The 16,440-nt window shown below is 44.2% G+C and overlaps 1 protein-coding gene across 1 annotated transcript in view; it reads left to right on the forward strand.

The window, feature by feature from the left end:
* The first annotated feature begins 392 nt into the window (after positions 1 to 392).
* Positions 393 to 16,440, forward strand: part of MAML2 (mastermind like transcriptional coactivator 2) — a 362,285-nt gene continuing 346,237 nt past the window's right edge. The window contains exon 1 of the mRNA XM_036861124.1: positions 393 to 2,184. Coding sequence (XP_036717019.1) covers positions 1,681 to 2,184 — 504 coding nt within the window. The 5' untranslated portion in view covers positions 393 to 1,680. The remainder of the gene's footprint in view (positions 2,185 to 16,440) is intronic.

The raw sequence follows: 16,440 nt of genomic DNA on the forward strand, positions 1-16,440 counted from the left end.
CAACATACTGAAAAATGAAAATGACATCCTCAGGGGGGCGTAACGGAGGTCTGGAAGGGAAAATACATCCCCTGGCCGGGAATTTCTTCCACATTTCGAGCTGGTGAAGTAGTCGACTAGAGGTTGGGGAATTTCCCCAGCCTTCTCCCCCGCCCCGGAGCCGAGGCGGAGGCCGAGCTGCGCGCGCCGCCGCCGAGATGCGCAGGCTTTGGGATTCACCTCTTCAGCCGCTGGGAGGCCCTCTGCGTTCCCCTTTCCCCGGCGCCGGCCGCCTTGCTCGCCTGTGCAGTGGCACCCGCCTTCCACCAGGGAGCCTCGGGCGAGCGCTCCCCCCGCCCCCCGCCCCCCCCCCCCCCCCCCGCAGCTCGCTGGCTCTCTCTTTCTCCCTCTGTCTCACTCTCTCTCTTTCTCTCCCTCTCCTATCGGAGCACAATGAAAGCCTGTGTATCGCCGTGACTCCGGGCAGCGGAGCCAGTGTCAGCCCAGCGGCGAACAACAGACGGGAAAGAGAAAGGAAAAGACCAGCTACTTTCTTTTCCATCTCTAAAGCGGAGCAATCCAAGATATAGAACCACATTGCTTATTGCGAGTCCAGACCCTCAGATCCACTGGCCGGGGATGGAATGTACAAAAGTGGACAGAAAAGTGGCTGGACATGACTCGGTGCAATTTGCTGGAAGTTTGTAAGTTTGACCATCGTTTGTAAATTACTCTCGGAGGAGTTTGTCTCTCTTGATACTGTATTAGAATCGAGCCGGGGGTGAGGACTAGGGACGTAAGCGGGAAAGAAAAAAATGTGTTGAAGGATCTCTCTCAGTGGCTAGTGACTTCAGACTGCTTTCATTTAAGGCTGGGAAACCTTGGAATGAGGATTTTACTGGTGATTGGATTAGCTGAAGAAAAAAGCATGGTCCAAAAGTCCAGTTACTGACATTAACAATTGAAAAGCTGCCTCCCGTTCTTTGGGGAGAGGATCACATCCTACAGTCCCCCAAAGGGGAGAAAACACCGGAGCAAAGGGAAAGGGAGGAACAATTAAAAGCCAAAAGACAGTATCTCTTGATTTTTGTACGTTTTGAACATTGACTTCAAAAAGCTTCTGAAACAGCACTTTTTGTTTTTTTTTTTAACCTGAGGAAAAGTAAAGGCCGTGGGTTACAGAGACCATGGTAGAAATGGGTTTCTCTGCAGAAACATCCCCATAAAGAATCTTCCAAAACAACTAGGTGAGGGGGAGTCCAGCTCTGTATTAATACCTCTCACAATTCCCTTTGCTGTCTGTTCCTGTCTCTCACTTGACAAACCCTGAATTCTTGCTCTTACCCCCAGATCGTGTGTTTACAAAGTACCTAGTGGCTCTTGTCAGCTTGGTGGGGGGAGAAAAACCCCACTAACTCTGTCCAACTTCTCCAGAGCTGTCAAATGCAATTAGAGTAAGTTGATCAGGGTTTGTTTCCAAATAACCCTCTGCGATTGGTTTCTATTCTTTCTCCTCACCCTCTTTTACTCACTCCCCTCCCCCATACCTTCTCCACTACTCCCCCCAACCTCTGAAGACCTCTATTCATGTGGCCCTGAACACTGAGCGCACATTGTCAACAGCAGATTTGCCTGCACTAACCAGCCATAGCCTCCTTCCACCTCACCATCCCAGAGGCAGCAATCATTGTGTCCAGTAAGATGGGGGACACAGCGCCCCCGCAGGCCCCCACAGGAGGGTTAGGGGGGGCCCCTGGGGCGGGGCTCCTTGGAGGGGGCTCGGTCACCCCGAGAGTGCACAGTGCCATCGTGGAGCGCCTTCGGGCTCGGATCGCCGTCTGCCGCCAGCACCACCTGAGCTGTGAAGGACGCTACGAACGGGGTAGGGCCGAGAGCTCAGACCGGGAAAGAGAGAGCACCTTGCAGCTCCTGAGCCTCGTGCAGCACGGCCAGGGGGCGAGGAAGGCTGGCAAGCACACCAAGGCCACTGCCACTGCTGCCACCACTACAGCCCCTCCCCCGCCACCTGCTGCCCCTCCTACAGCCTCCCAAGCGGCCCCACCGCCCCCACCGGACTATCACCATCACCACCAGCAGCACCTGCTGAGCAGTAACAATAATGGTGGCAGCGGTGGGATCGACGGGGAGCAGCAGACACCGGCCTCAACCCCGGCGGACCCAGAGGAACTCGGCCCCCTGATTGCGGTAAGGCACCTGGTTTTCCTCCTGATTCTGGCTGTGGTCGTGTGGACTTTGGCGAGGGTAGAGCTGGCCTCGGCCTGACGTAGAGTGGACGGCCGTGCAAAGGGCCAAGATGCCACCTGACTACCTCAAAGACTATTGGGTGTCTTGTTTGTGAGGTGTTACTAAACCCGTACTCGTCAAGTCCTGCTGGTGTTCATTCATGGGTTTTCCTCCACCTGTAGAGTATTCCTTAAGTGGTAAGGAACTTGAGTTTTCCAGAGTTTGCTCTGGGGTCCAGAGCTTGCAGAAGGATTGGCTACGAGCGGCAAGATCTGAGCCGTTGAGGAAGGTCTTGTCTCAGGAAGCCTCCTGCTTTGGCGAGTCAGCACTGATTAGGCCCAGCAAGCCATGCTTAGCCTGAAAGCATTTGTTTGGCAGTCCAGATGACCTTTAGCCAAGCCTTTTCCTTCTTGTCCTATTTCCCCTTCCCTCTTTGAAGTGGCCCCTTCTCCTTGGGTCAGGAGAACATAAGTGGTAATCTCTAGCAGAGCAAGTTCCCTGAGCGTTCCCTCACTCAAAACCAAAAACTTGGGGAAATAGCCCAAAGACTGGTGAGGGAGTGTTTTTACAAGGCCTGCTCCCTGATTTCTTACAGACTCCCCCACTGTCCCCATCTAGCTTCTTTCCACAGGCACTACAATCAGATAGTGCCCACTTACAGCCTTCACTAAAATGGGCAGGCGCAAAGGGGCTGTTTCCATGCTGTCATCCTAGAGAGTGCCTTGTCTTCAGCCATTCCTGGTGACAGGACATCCAACCTGAAAGTTGTGATTAGGTTTCTGGCTGGAAGTTCTTCCTCAGAGGTATAGACACACCTCATCCCAGAGGGGGTAGCCCTTGACTCATTGGTTCTTGGTGCTAGTCCTGGTCAGGTGACTGCCTGCCGTGTGCTGGCTTTCCCCCCAAAGCTGCTGGGCCCATAGCCTCAGGGTAGAAGGTGGAGCCCTGCCTTGCAGCCCTGCAGCCCTGCAGCCCTGCAAACTTCCTCCATTTCTGAGTTCTGTGGGGATTCGGAAGTCCTGTGTCCGCTCACAGCACAGCTCCAGTTTGCCCAAGCCAGCCCTAATGAAAGTCAGCAACAGGAAATGGCCATGCAAGCTGAGAACGGTCCTCAAAAAGCCCAAAGGAGAGGAGGGCACTGGGTTGAACTCCTTCTCCAAGGGAGCTTGAGAAGGAGCTCTAGGGAAGGACATCCTCCAGCCAGGCCCCTAGGATGCTTCTCTGTGACTCCTTATCCCTGGCCTGGGTCTGTGATGGTTGAAGTTTCCAGAAAGTCTGGGGGCTGGATTGGTGCTGTTCTATTCCACCACACATTTTGCTTGAGATGCCTAGAACTGCAACTTCCTGGCGCCAACTCCAGACGAAAGATAACTGCTAACAGTTAAACTGCCCAATGTTTGTTGTTTTATCCTTGGATACAATTAGCCTGTGGGGTTATATTAGTGCTTCAAGGCCTAATTTCCTTTCCCTTCCACCTGCTCTATCCCCACCTCTCCCTGGAATTCCCTAGGACAGCAATGAGAGTTTGTTTCGTGAAAGAGACATGTTGAGGTAAAGGGGGGCGGGGCGGGTAAAGAATCACTCAAATGGAGGGAAGAATGAGGTTTGTATGTGAGTGTGTGTGTCCCTGGCATCTGCAGCCAAAAGCATCTAAATGCCTTGATTGTCCCCAGTAAATTTATAATCTGTCTGCAAGTCTCCCAATAATACCGCCTTGTGTGCTTCACAGTCTCCTGGTAAGTGTTTCTGGGGGTGATACAGGGAACCAGGCGCCCAGCCCTTCTCAGTGGAGAAGACAGATCTCTGTCCTGGGTGCCAAGATTGGGATGTGGCCTTCACATCCCAGCCGCTGCAAGGAAGGTGTCTGCTTATGGCCTCGTTCTTTTGGTTTTTGCTTTTCTCCCACTTGGAAGGAAATGAGGCTGCCTCTTTCTCCTGGGGGCTTGGGGATGCGAATTGAAACCAACTTCAGTGGTTATTGTAACTTTACGTACGATAGCAAATATCCATGCTGGGAGAAAGTGAGAGCACCATGTCTGGCCTTTCCCCACTGGAGGCTTACTGCTGCAAAAGGCCAGAGGTGGCTGTGCCTTCCCTCCTGTTCTAAAAGGAATCTGCTTTCTCTCCCCTGACTACCAACCATCTCCTAACATCCCCTTAGAGGAGCTCCCTCCCCGAGTGCCGAGAAGACTGATGAGAGTGCAGTGTGAGTGTAGGAGTAAGAAGTCCAGTTTATTTCTGATGGTGGCTTTTCACTGCAAAACCTGTGCCATTGCAAGGGTTGATCCACCACCCCCCTTTTGCTTATTGGAAATTCCCTTCTCCATTTTAGCTTCTAAATTTGGCGCTCTGTTACTCAGCATGGTACTCAGAGATGGTGATGCAAGTACTGTATTAACCTGATAACATTGTGTCCGAAGGGAGGCCTGGGCATTTGGGAGTGATTCCACTAAGGCCTGTTAAATCTGCAGGTCTCACTTCGCTCAGGATCCTCTTATTTTCAGAAACAGCATCCATTTAAAGGGGACTTTGCGCAGATGGGTTTCAGAATTCTTTCTTAATACTGTGTCCATAACTAGATTTATTTTCTGTCTGGGTGTATTGAAGGTATCCCTTAATAGTTAATTCGTATGCCCTAAGTGGCCATAAATGGTCCTTTGGATAAAAGGAGAGAATATTGATCATCTAAAATCGAATATGCACGGTTGTCCTCAGATGAAAGCCCTGTGTCCTGCATACCTGCTACTACAATGCCTTGTATATAGTCAGTAATATTTGAATGAGGGTGGAAAGGGAACTTCTGTTCTGTGGGATAGTGCTGTCTTTGAGGGGTGTGAAACTACAAGAAATATATAATGTCTGAGATTTTCAATAGCCTGAGTTTCAAGAACAATGCAAGAAATAACCTCCAAGCTGGTTCTAATTCTGTCCACATTGAGAGCCTAATTCTGCAGCCCTTACTCAGCCAGTTTCTTCATTTAACTCAAGTGCAAGTTCAGGGGAAGCCCCATTACTGCAGAGATTGCAGGAACAGGGCCTTTAAAGAGGGCCTGGATTGTAAGGGTTTAAGCAGATCTGCATTTCTAACCACTTGGAGCAGGCTTTAGGCACTAAATCATTTTCTGGTGAAGTATGTTTGAATCTTTGAATGAACTGTGAAACTGAATAATTGCTGGTCCATGGAACAGAAAGGTTTAGAGCTTCCGTGGTGCATTATTAATCTTTCCCTTTTGCCTGAGACAAGCTCTTTTTCTGTTGCTTAGACTGTGTTGCTAGGCTGGATAGATAAGTGGTTCTAAGTCATCTTTGGCTTCAGAGATTATCTTTTCTCTAATGTAGTGTGGAGGAAAGAAAACAGATCAGACAGGAGACTGCATCCTCGGCCTGTGCCTGCTTGATCACTAACGAGCTGGGTGACCTAGGACAAGTTACTTAGCAGTCATGTGTAAAACAGAACAATAATGCTGCCCTAGCTCGTTGAGAAAGCCAATGAATGTGTGTTTCTGAATAGGCTTTGGAAAAAAATTAAGCACTGCAGAAATGCAAGGCATTATTACTAGTATTACTAATAATAAACTACTAGAACAACAAATCATAATACCAGTTTTTTTCCAGGGATTAAAAGTGTACTTAAGTTTTCAGTTGTCTGTTTTAAATGGCAAAATAGCTTTTATTGTAAATAGAGGGGTTGGTATTTCAAATTCAATGCTTGTCAAGATAAGACTGAGCTATCAGAGTACTTAAGTGTTCCCGAAGGTCCCAGGAAATCCTAGTGAAAATGTGCAACGGTGTGAAAGTGTTTAGGGTCTTTTACAGGCCCCTGCACAGACCTGAGCAGCTTTGGAAAGGGTGTGTCCCCCGGCGTGTGTCCGGAATATTAGAAAAGTAGTTTGCACAAATGACATGGGAAAGTTAACTATTTTGTCAACAGTAGTCTAAAATGTTAATTGTTAGCCTAAGAAAGTCAAACCAGTTAAATCATTGCCAGAGTCCCCTGGTTATTTTAACTGATAATAATCAAGTTTCCAATTGACAGTTCAAAATTTGAGGGCCGTAGGGTGGGCGTGGGGCTTGAAAACAGAAACAATTCATTGGGCCAGGGCTGGGTGCCTGCAGCTGTCCATGTGGTAAATGTCCTCCGTGGGACAGCGATAGGCGTGTTTACATTGTTTATATGTGCAGCCATCATTTCCTTAAAAACTGACCTATTTTTGTTCTGTTTTCCAGAACAAAGTAATGAAGGGGGAGTTCTTATCTATCCAGAACCTTCCTACTACTTCTTTCCAGTAAAGATAATTGTAAGAATCTCACAAAGGCAAAAGAGTTCAAGTGGAGAGAGAAGTTGGTACACTCCTCTATCAAAAATGGTAGAAAGCTTGTTTTGACAGCCAAGTAATGTTATTATGTCACCCAAGAGGTCTTGCTTGTTTAGGTCAATGTTTATTTATAGAAGGCATCTGCTTCTTTGAATAATGTCTTTGCTAGGTGATGCTTATCAAATTTTTCTCAACCTTAAAGTTTAGTGCGGTATGGCTCCCCTCTGCCAGTAAACCTTTTGTTAAGTACCGAGACAAACATGGGTGTCCAAATGTTCTTAGGCATAACAAATATGACTGAAAGAGTGGCCTTGATTAGCTGTTTTTGTTTTTATTGTTGTTGTGTGTGTTTGTTTTTAGCACCTGCTATTTAATCTCAAAAAGCTTAGAAGGAAATTTGAAAAAAATCATCCAGTTCTGCTATGCATGGCAGCTAAACCATTCCGAGTGGCTTCTACTACTTCCTTGTATTTTAATCCAGTCCCTTTTATATGATCATAGGCAGGATCATGTTTAATGAAAACAATTCTAAATTCTTTCTTCTGCATTTTCATGATAATTTCCCTTATACTTTAACAGGTTCTGTGGGAGAATAGAGAAATACAGCTAAAGAGCTAGTCCCTTCTTACTTACAGGCTAGTCGTCAATCAAGACCACATGGACACAGTAAAAGTACTTAACTAGGTAGAGTGGACCAAAACTGATATAGAAAATCAGAGGGAGAGAGGAATAAATATTTATTGAGCCCTAGAATGTCAAGGCACTTTATGTATACTTTCTGTAATGCTTAAAAAAAAGAGAGAGAGAGAGATGAGTAAGCAATATTTGGCTATTTTACAGATAAGGAAACTGAGGCTTAGAGGATTTAGTCAAATGGAAGAATTTCATGCATAGATTTTCGAGTTTTGACCGTGTTTGATCCCTCCTCAAACCTACCAGCTGTATGAGCTTGGGGAAATAATTTCTTTTTGGGCATCAGTATCTTCATCTGTAAAATAAGCTAATATCTTTAGCATAACAGTCAGCGTAGTGCCCTGACACATAGCGGGTACTCAAAACATGAGTGCTGTTAGTAGCTGGTAGGAGAGAAAGTCAAACCCAGGCCAGGCAGCACTTATTGGAGAATGTGGGTCCCCAGCAGGCCTGGGAGGAGCAAGAGAGAAGGTGGAATGAGGAGTGGGGCTGGCTGGGTGGCCAATGTGGGTGAACCTTGGGCGTCTGGGACAGAGAGTGGAGCCGGTTGACACTGTGGTCGCGTGTGAGCAGTGAGGGGAACACGTGAGGCCGATCCACCTCCTGGAGGGTCCGGAGCTCTGGCAAGAGTGTATCAGAAGCCCTGGGAAATGGTCGAGCGAGGAAGGCTCAGAGGAGTCAGCGTCTGTGAAGCAATAATAATCCTTCATATACTTGAAGACAAGTATTACATTTCCCCTCCAGCAGCCTCTTCTCATTGCGCACTGCCTAAGTGTTCTGTATTACCTATCTTCAAGTCCCTTGAGCTGCTTAATGCCTTGCTATTTACACACTTCTCCCATTCACTGTGAGTTATATACAGCGTGACATGGCCTTTGGCATTGAAAGGAGATGGTTTTAAAAGCACAGTCGCTAGACGCAGAAGAGAAACTAAAAGAAGCCGAACCAACTCACCTCTCTTCTTGGGCTGGCTAAGCCTTCCAGTGCAATAAGAATTTCCCCCGTGGGGTAAAAGTGGGTTCTCTTGATGTTCAACTGATCTTCCCAACAATGAGTTTATTAACTTGGAAAAGGTCTTTTCATTAAAACAAAAGAAAAAACATGAGCAGAAATTTATGAGAAGCTGTGAGCCCCAGATAGTCTTTGATATTTACTTGCTTTCTTCCTTGCTTTTAATTACAGGTGGGTTACAGATCTTTTACTCTCCCTAAGACCGGTTTCCCCTATTTGGTCCATGTCACAGGGCACAGGGAAGGAAGGCTCCTATGGAGGTAGATGGCTGAGGGAAAAGTCAACAACTCCTTCCCTCCCTGATTTGAGGCAGGATGCTGGGATACTGACCATAGCTGGAGTGGCTCTCCATCTTCGGCTCCTAGCTCTGACCCTTTCCTATACATATCTAAGGGACAGGTGTGAAAGAGTGAAAGCTGTTCTTTTTCCTTGGAGAGGGGATGAAGAGAGAGGTTTATATATTCTCCGCAAGGCTTGAAGAAGACTAGAGAGTCGGGCCCTACCACAAGCAAATTGCCAAAGGAATGGCTAAGAAATGGGCAGATAGCAGTATTTGACATGCACTGTGGTCTCTGTGGGTCTTAATGGTTTTAGCAAAAGTTCTGAAATTTCATATCAAGATTGTGGACATGGTTGCTTTTTCGAGTTTGGGGAAATTATACATGAAGTCAATAAAGAATCATTGTGCAGCTATTCTATGCCAAGAGAATGAATGTATCCATGATGAGCGATTTGATATAGCCTCTGTCTTCTTGGAGTTTACAGTCTGAAAGGGGTGTGGGTGTGGTTGGAAACAGAAGTGTTAAAGTCAGCTTGAGGTGGCAAGACATCGTAACACTTCAGAACCTGGGGTTAGGGTGAGACTACCTGGTTTCAAATCACAGCTCTACAACTTACTAGCTATGTCTTCTTGGTTAATTTAATTAAACTCTCCAGCCTCAGTTTTCTCACCTGTAAAATGGAATGATAGTGATATAACTAACTACTTCCTGGCTCCTAGAAGAGGCTCAATACATTTTAGATGTGAGATGATAATTTATTATTAAATTATTTAATTTATTATTAATGTGAGAAGTGACATAGTCAAGTCAGATTCGTGGTTTTTCCAGCTCAGGATTCTATCCCCAAAAGGATGTCAGGGATATTTTATGCAAGGGATGGCTTTTCTCTTTATATTTATTTAAAATGGTTAGTGAAGTATACCATATTACCCAGTATATCCATACTATCCCTAAATAGTTTACTATGGAGATGCCATCTGGGATGGGTTTACATTTCTATGAAATGGGTTGAATAGTGTCCTTCTCCAGAACAGGATCAATTAATATCTCTTCCATTCCTGGGATTCTAGGACTCCTAATCTAGAACTTGACTAGAGGGAATGTTTATTTGACTTCTTACTTCTTCTTGAATAAAGGCTGGGTTTCCATTTAGTTGCCCAGGGAGTGTGTTGTGGACTCTGGGGGTAAATGAGAAATTTAGACTATAGAGAATTTGGAATGATTAGAATGGAATAGTCCAAATTTACCAATTTAACTGAATTATTAATTCATACTGACGAATAATTCTTAAGTGAATGTGGTCACAGAGTCGCAAAGAGTTAGCAGTTCCCTGCTGTGGAGATTTAAATGTATGCTTTTGAAAGCCAGGTCCCTTGCTCGAGTTGCCAGGGAATCAGTTCTCTCACTGCAACCGCACACAAACAGGCGGCACGAATTTGCCCTCTTCCCAACCCCGACCTGGAGCATGTTGAAAATTTCAAGGCTTGATGTGGGTCTTAGCTTGGAATCTCTTCTTTGCTCAGTACCTCCTCATGTGTGACTTTCCATAAGAAACACGAGGAAAATGCTGCCAAGGCTTCAAAGCGAGTTTCTGTGAGGATAATTGTTAATCAAAAGCACAGTGTTTCTATGAAGAAGTGACAGGATTAGAATGAGCATAATCTTGTTCTTGGTGGATGATATTTGGATAAGGATGGATTTCTTGGTTCTAACTCAGAGCAAAGAATGTAGTCAAAACTTTTTTGGTAGTTTCTTTATTCCCCATCATTTAAACTTACATTTCCCTCCTCCTCTTGAAGGATAATATTCTGAGGAAATGTAGAATCAAACTCGTGTTGGGTTTGTTTTGTTTTATATTGTTTTTAACAGTGTTCTTGCTTCCGGAGTCACGGCTGGTTCCTATGTTAATATAGAATCATTAACATTGTTGTTTTAAAAGTTCTCTTTTGTCAGAAATGTGGTTCAGTTTTCCAGCACACTAATAACTCTCACACACATGAAGCCCAACACCTTGAATTCCTCACTGTACAACAGGCTTCTTTTCAGGTAGTTCTGAAGGATTTGAACAGAAAGTTAATTACATGTCTTTTTCTTTTTTTTTTTTTCCCAGAAAATTTACTTAAGGCCAAAGTTTCCTTCAACTGCTAATAACTTACCAGGGGTTTGTTGGATACACAGTATAATCTCTTAGAGTCATGGTAACCAGGGTGCAAAGAAGTGGCTTAATTGAATACAATGTGTACTGTACTGTGTCTTTGGAATGATGATTGCCACACTTCGGTGTACACGGCTCATTTCTGGCGGTCTCTGGAGTCTAAATTATGTAAAAATAAAAACATTCTCTGGCTGAGCAGCTGAGAAACTAATTTTTCGTTGTTGTTCACCTAAGTAGTCCCGTACTTGCTAAACCGGCAGAGGCTTGCACATTTGATTGCCACACTGCACCATGTAATTTCAGACAGCAAAACCTGTGTGCTGGTGGTATTATCCCACTTGGTTGTTTCACAGAGGTGTTGAAAAAGAGCAAAGTACAGACATAAGCGTAAACAGGAAAGAGCAGTGGTCCTTCTGACAGAAACACAGGGCAGAGGCGATAGATCAGGAAAGTTTGCACCCAAGTCCTGTAGCCATTGCACCAACGAGAGCTTCCTTTTCTCGCTTAGATTCTTTGCATGTGCATCTGTTTGCAGGCTCATTCCCCCAGAGAGAGATTCTGAGCTGTCTTTGTGCTAAATTAAACATTAGTTTTCTCCTTGGGAACCTGATCTTCCAAAGACTAGGCAACAGTATCTTTCCGAGAGAGCTCTCAGCTCCCTCAGGAAGAGGCTAGCTCAGGAGCTTTCTCTCCTCCACTGTCTGCTTCGCTGGTGTGAGTGTGTGTTGCATGTGAATGTTTTGCCTAACCGGGTCTAGAAGCCCTTAGAGCAAGGACTTGTACTCTTAGTTTTGGTATAATGCAGGAGGACCCATGCTGTCTTAGAATGTATTAAATGGAAATGATCAGAGCAACACCCAGATCATGGAAGATTTCAACCACCCATGGGAAGGAGTTTCCTTTGCTCACTGCCCCCCAAATTCCAAACCCACAGCAATGAAAGAGGGCGTATGTGGCAAAATAGAAGCCATCTCATTTCTGACCTTCCCATCTCCGTCCTGCCCATCCCCTAAGAGGGCTAGTTCATATTGATCTAGAAATAGGCACTACTCTATCAATTTATACAGTCTCATGAACCCTTAGAGAGAAAACAGATCAAACCTGTTTCTCATAGGTGAAAAAATTAAACCCCATTTAAAAGTAAACACTCCAAGTTCCCATAGCAGTAGAGGTAGAACTAGAACCCAAGTTTTCTGACATCTATTCCAGGTTATAAACAGTAGCCCTTTTAAATAAATCTATAAAAAGAACAGTTAAGGACAATGTAGGATTTATATTAGTTTTGATAGTAGAAGGAGCATGGAGTTTAGAGCCTATGGTAAGCTGTTTTTTATTTTTTTAAATTTAATTTTGGGGCTTCCCTGGTGGCGCAGTGGTTGAGAATCTGCCTGCCAATGCAGGGGACACGGGTTCGAGCCCTGGTCTGGGAAGATCCCACATGCCGTGGAACGACTAGGCCCGTGAGCCACAATTACTGAGCCTGCACGTCTGGAGCCTGTGCTCTGCAACAAGAGAGGCCACGATAATGAGAGGCCCCTGCACCACAATGAAGAGTGGCCCCCACTTGCCGCAACTAGAGAAAGCCCTTGCACAGAAACGAAGACCCAACACAGCCATAAATAAATAAATAAATAAATAAATAAATAAACCCAAAGTTTAAAAAAAAAATTTTTATTTTATTTTTTTTAACATCTTTATTGGAGTAAGTTGCTTTTTAAATGATCACAATGATTCCTTCCATCCCACACGCCCCTTTGTAATGTGACTTTACCACTCCTCCCATTGAAAAGTGGATGCTATTTCTCCCCAGTGAACCTTGAATAGCCTTGCGACTTGTTTTAACCAAAAGTGTATGACAGAAATGGCATTGTGCTACTTCTGAGGATGGGCTTTAAGAAGCTCTCTTAGACGTAAAATTTGTTAAGAGTAAGTCTTAAGTGTTCTCCCATAAACAAACAAACAAGTAAGTAAGTAAATAAAAATAAAGAGGACAGGAGAAAACTTTGGGAAGGGACGGATGTGTTTTTGGCCTTGATGGTGGTGCTGGTTTTCTGGGTGTATACTTATCCCCAAACTCATTGAGTTGTGTACATTAAATACGTATAGCTCTTTATATGTCAATCATACCTCAGTAAAATGGTTAAATAAAAAAGCCCTCTTGGGACACTGAGACCACAATATAATGAAGCTGGTCTAGCCAACTGGAGGATGAATGTCCACATGCTGAGAACCAAGGAACCCCTGCCTCTAACCAGCACCAACTGCCAGCACGAGAGCGAGGCCACCTTGGACCAGCCAATCCTCCAACTCAGCGGAGCCAGACGAGTGAGTGAGTTCAGGTGGAATCAGCAGAGGAACTGCCGAGCCGACCTAGAGAATCATGGGAAATAGTGCATAGCTTTAACTTAGCAGAGGTTGACTGAATCAGAGCCAGAAAACCTTAGCGTAGAAGACAGTTCCGCCTCTTTAGGTGTGTTACCTCAGGACTGGTTACCTAACATCTTTGAAGACTCATTTTCTGCTTCTCGTGATGGTAGAAACTATCTTAAAATGTTGTGAGCATTATATGAGATAATACATAAAAGAACCTAGCGTGTTGTCTGGCACATGGTGGAGCTTAACAAACATTAGTTTCCTTGCTTTGTCCTTTGTCTCTTCTCGCTGTGTTATAATTCAACGCCCCCCCCCCCCACACCGCCACCTTTATCATCTCACTTTCACTTCATGGGCATTAGTGTTCTCATAGACTTCCCCAGCTCACTGTTCCTCTGAACAATTTATGTTTTCCCTCCTGCATGATGGCCTGGTGCTGTCATTCCTCCTAACTACCAAATTTCCAGCATTCCTGTTATGCTCCAGGGAACACGGCTGCCTTCGGTAGTCTACCCTTAAAATAGAAAAGGGTTAACCTCATAAAGATGTCACTCCCCTTGTACTGTTATGCTGCCCTTGGGAGAGTCAAACAGCATAGCAAATATATATGGGCAATGTAATTGCCTTCGATCTTCTAGGTCACAGAAGACTTTGATAGCGAGTACGGCATCTGGGAGAAAGTAAGCATATTCTGTCTTGGAGAGCAGACTTTCTAACATCTATCCCTGTTATTGTTTTTGTTTTTGTGTTTTTTTTTGGTAGCAGATTACTCTACGTGCCTCATTTTTTCCATTTTACACTTCACAATAAATGAATAAACAAATAAAGAGGGAGCGATATAGTGATACTATATTATACTTCTAATACTTATTAGTGATAATATGAGAGTACTGGCCTGGGGACTGGATGTTGAAGGTCCCAGTGCTCCCACTGATACCAACTAGTAGCAACTTAGTCAAATTCTTTTACCTCCCTGGTGCTTACTTTCCTTCTTGGAAAAACAATGAGGGGCACTTGGTGAGTGGTTTGGCCCACCTCTGAGGCCCCTTTTGGGTTGATACACTTTGAATAAGTTCCCTGATATTTTGCTTCTGTTTTTCAGCCGTCAATCTCGACTTAAATGTATCTGCTAGGAAGAATGGAAAGAAGGAGATGTGACAAGAGTGGGAATGTTTTGTTTTGTTTTTTAGAGGAAGTGCTAGTGAGGAGGGTCTGAAGTAATCTTGGAAACAAGGTCTAGCCAGCTGGGGCAGAGGGCGAAGGCACAGCCATGTTAATTGCTTAGCACCCTTCCTAGAAGTAATGAGCAAATCACTCCGTATCTGACCCTATTTGATGGGGTCTAGGGTTCCAGTATGAGAAAAACAGTTGTAGGACTAGAGTTTGATTCATTAAAGTGACTTTGGGGGGAAGGACTGATTTTTTTTCCCCCAGATCTCCCAACTACACTTGCAACATTTTTGTGGGTAAAGAAGTTTTCCAATCCAGTCCCCCAGTGAAATAATTACATGAAATATAAAATATAAACCAAAAAGAAAAATATTCTTGTAGAGCCTTCCTTCCTCAGGAATTGACTAGTCTTTTAGCTGTGTACATCGGTCTCTCCATCCGTTTGTCTCTCTTTCATATACATATAACAATTGGAAAGTGCAGATTAACGGATGGGGTTTTATATGTGCCACCACTTCATTTTTTAAACGTGTTTCCGCTTTAAACGGGAACTACAAAAGAGAGTCACTGAGAAATTGGCCTGGAGGAGGGGAATTCAATCCACTACCTCTTTTCTGCCCCCCACCCCTTATCACTGAAACCCTAAACAGAGACTGTAATCACCTATTTCCCAAGGGCAGCCCTAAGCCCTTAAAACTCAGATCTGTTTAAGGATTTAATAGAACTGGAAAAAAGAAATGCACAGGATCTGCTCCAAATCAACAAAGGAAAATTTACCCAACCAAATATTCAATCTAGAAAATTTCTTTGATAGCACAATCCCTTCCTTCCCTATCTCTTGATTTAGTTAGAGCACAGATCTTCAAATTGCATCTTTACGACTCCCAGAATCTTGGGGGTCTGTGGATCACATCTTAGGCTCCAGGCCAGCCCAGTGCATTTTCTTTCACAAAGCAAGATAACTAGCAGGAAGCCAAAAGGGGCATTTGGTTGTGGTTGTCATTTATTTTGTTTCAAAGGGTAGACACACTCAGCTTCACTGTTAGATTAGAGCCAGAGAGATGGTGACATTTTCCCTGGTAACTTCTAAACTCTTTAGCTTTCTTCTAAGATTTTTTGATTTTTAGATGAAAATGCTTGATATTATGTTTTACAACATGGCTTTTCTTTTTAAAAATACTAAAATAAAGGAAGTCGTGTTGCCTTTCTTTTCCAATAGAATGGGTCTTACTTTTGCTTAGAAAATGTGCCCCAGATTCCCATTACATATGCACACATGCACTTACACACACGCTTTGTTTACCATGGTTATTTTTATTATATATATATTATTAGTAAATAGAGACACAAGTTGATTATATTGGTGACTTTACAGAGAAAATAAAAGGGAGGAAATGTGTTAAAGAGTATGGGAAAGATCCGTTTTAAAGACAGTTGCTCCAGAAGACAAGAGTATGCCGAATTGCAGAAAGTAGGAAAGAGAACATTGTATCCCAGTGGTTAAGTGTGGAGTGACAGGAGACCTCCATTCTGGTCCAAGCTTAGCTGCTAACTAACAGGGTGACCTTGGGACCAGTCCGTCCTCCTTTGTTTCTTAGTGTCTCCATCTGCAACCCCAAATGTTTGGATTCCTCAGCACTTTGCTTGGCTGGATTATTCTTGACACACAGGATTTGGCTCATATATCACCTCCTTTGAGAGACCTCCCTGGCTGCTCTGACTAATGTAGACATGCATGACTGATCTCTTTTTCTCTCTCGTCTTCCCCTATCGCTTTACCGCTTTATAGAGGTTTTGTTGTCTTCGTAAGTTTTATCACTGAGTTTATGTTGATTCCTTATTTATTTGTGCATTTCCTATCTTTCCCCACTGGGATGTAAGCTCCATGAGACCAGGGACCTTGTCAGTCTTGTGCACCACATGTATCCCAGCCCCGAGAAGTTCCTGGAACATTTTGGATCCACAGTAAATGTTTGTTGAGTGAATGACTAGATTGATGGCTTTTAAGCTAGAGATATCTTATGAGTCCTTCAGGGATGAAAGTAGGAAAGAGAGATGGAGGAACATGTAATGGGCCTCCAAGGTCTCCACCTCCTGTTTAATTATGGGTATATTATGTATATATGTGTATATATTATGTATATAATGTGTATGTTATGTATATATGTATACATAATTTTATATATTATATAATATATGCACATATATTTGTAATACA

The sequence above is a fragment of the Balaenoptera musculus genome, chromosome 8 (genome assembly GCF_009873245.2).
Source record: "Balaenoptera musculus isolate JJ_BM4_2016_0621 chromosome 8, mBalMus1.pri.v3, whole genome shotgun sequence".
Taxonomy (NCBI): domain Eukaryota; kingdom Metazoa; phylum Chordata; class Mammalia; order Artiodactyla; family Balaenopteridae; genus Balaenoptera; species Balaenoptera musculus.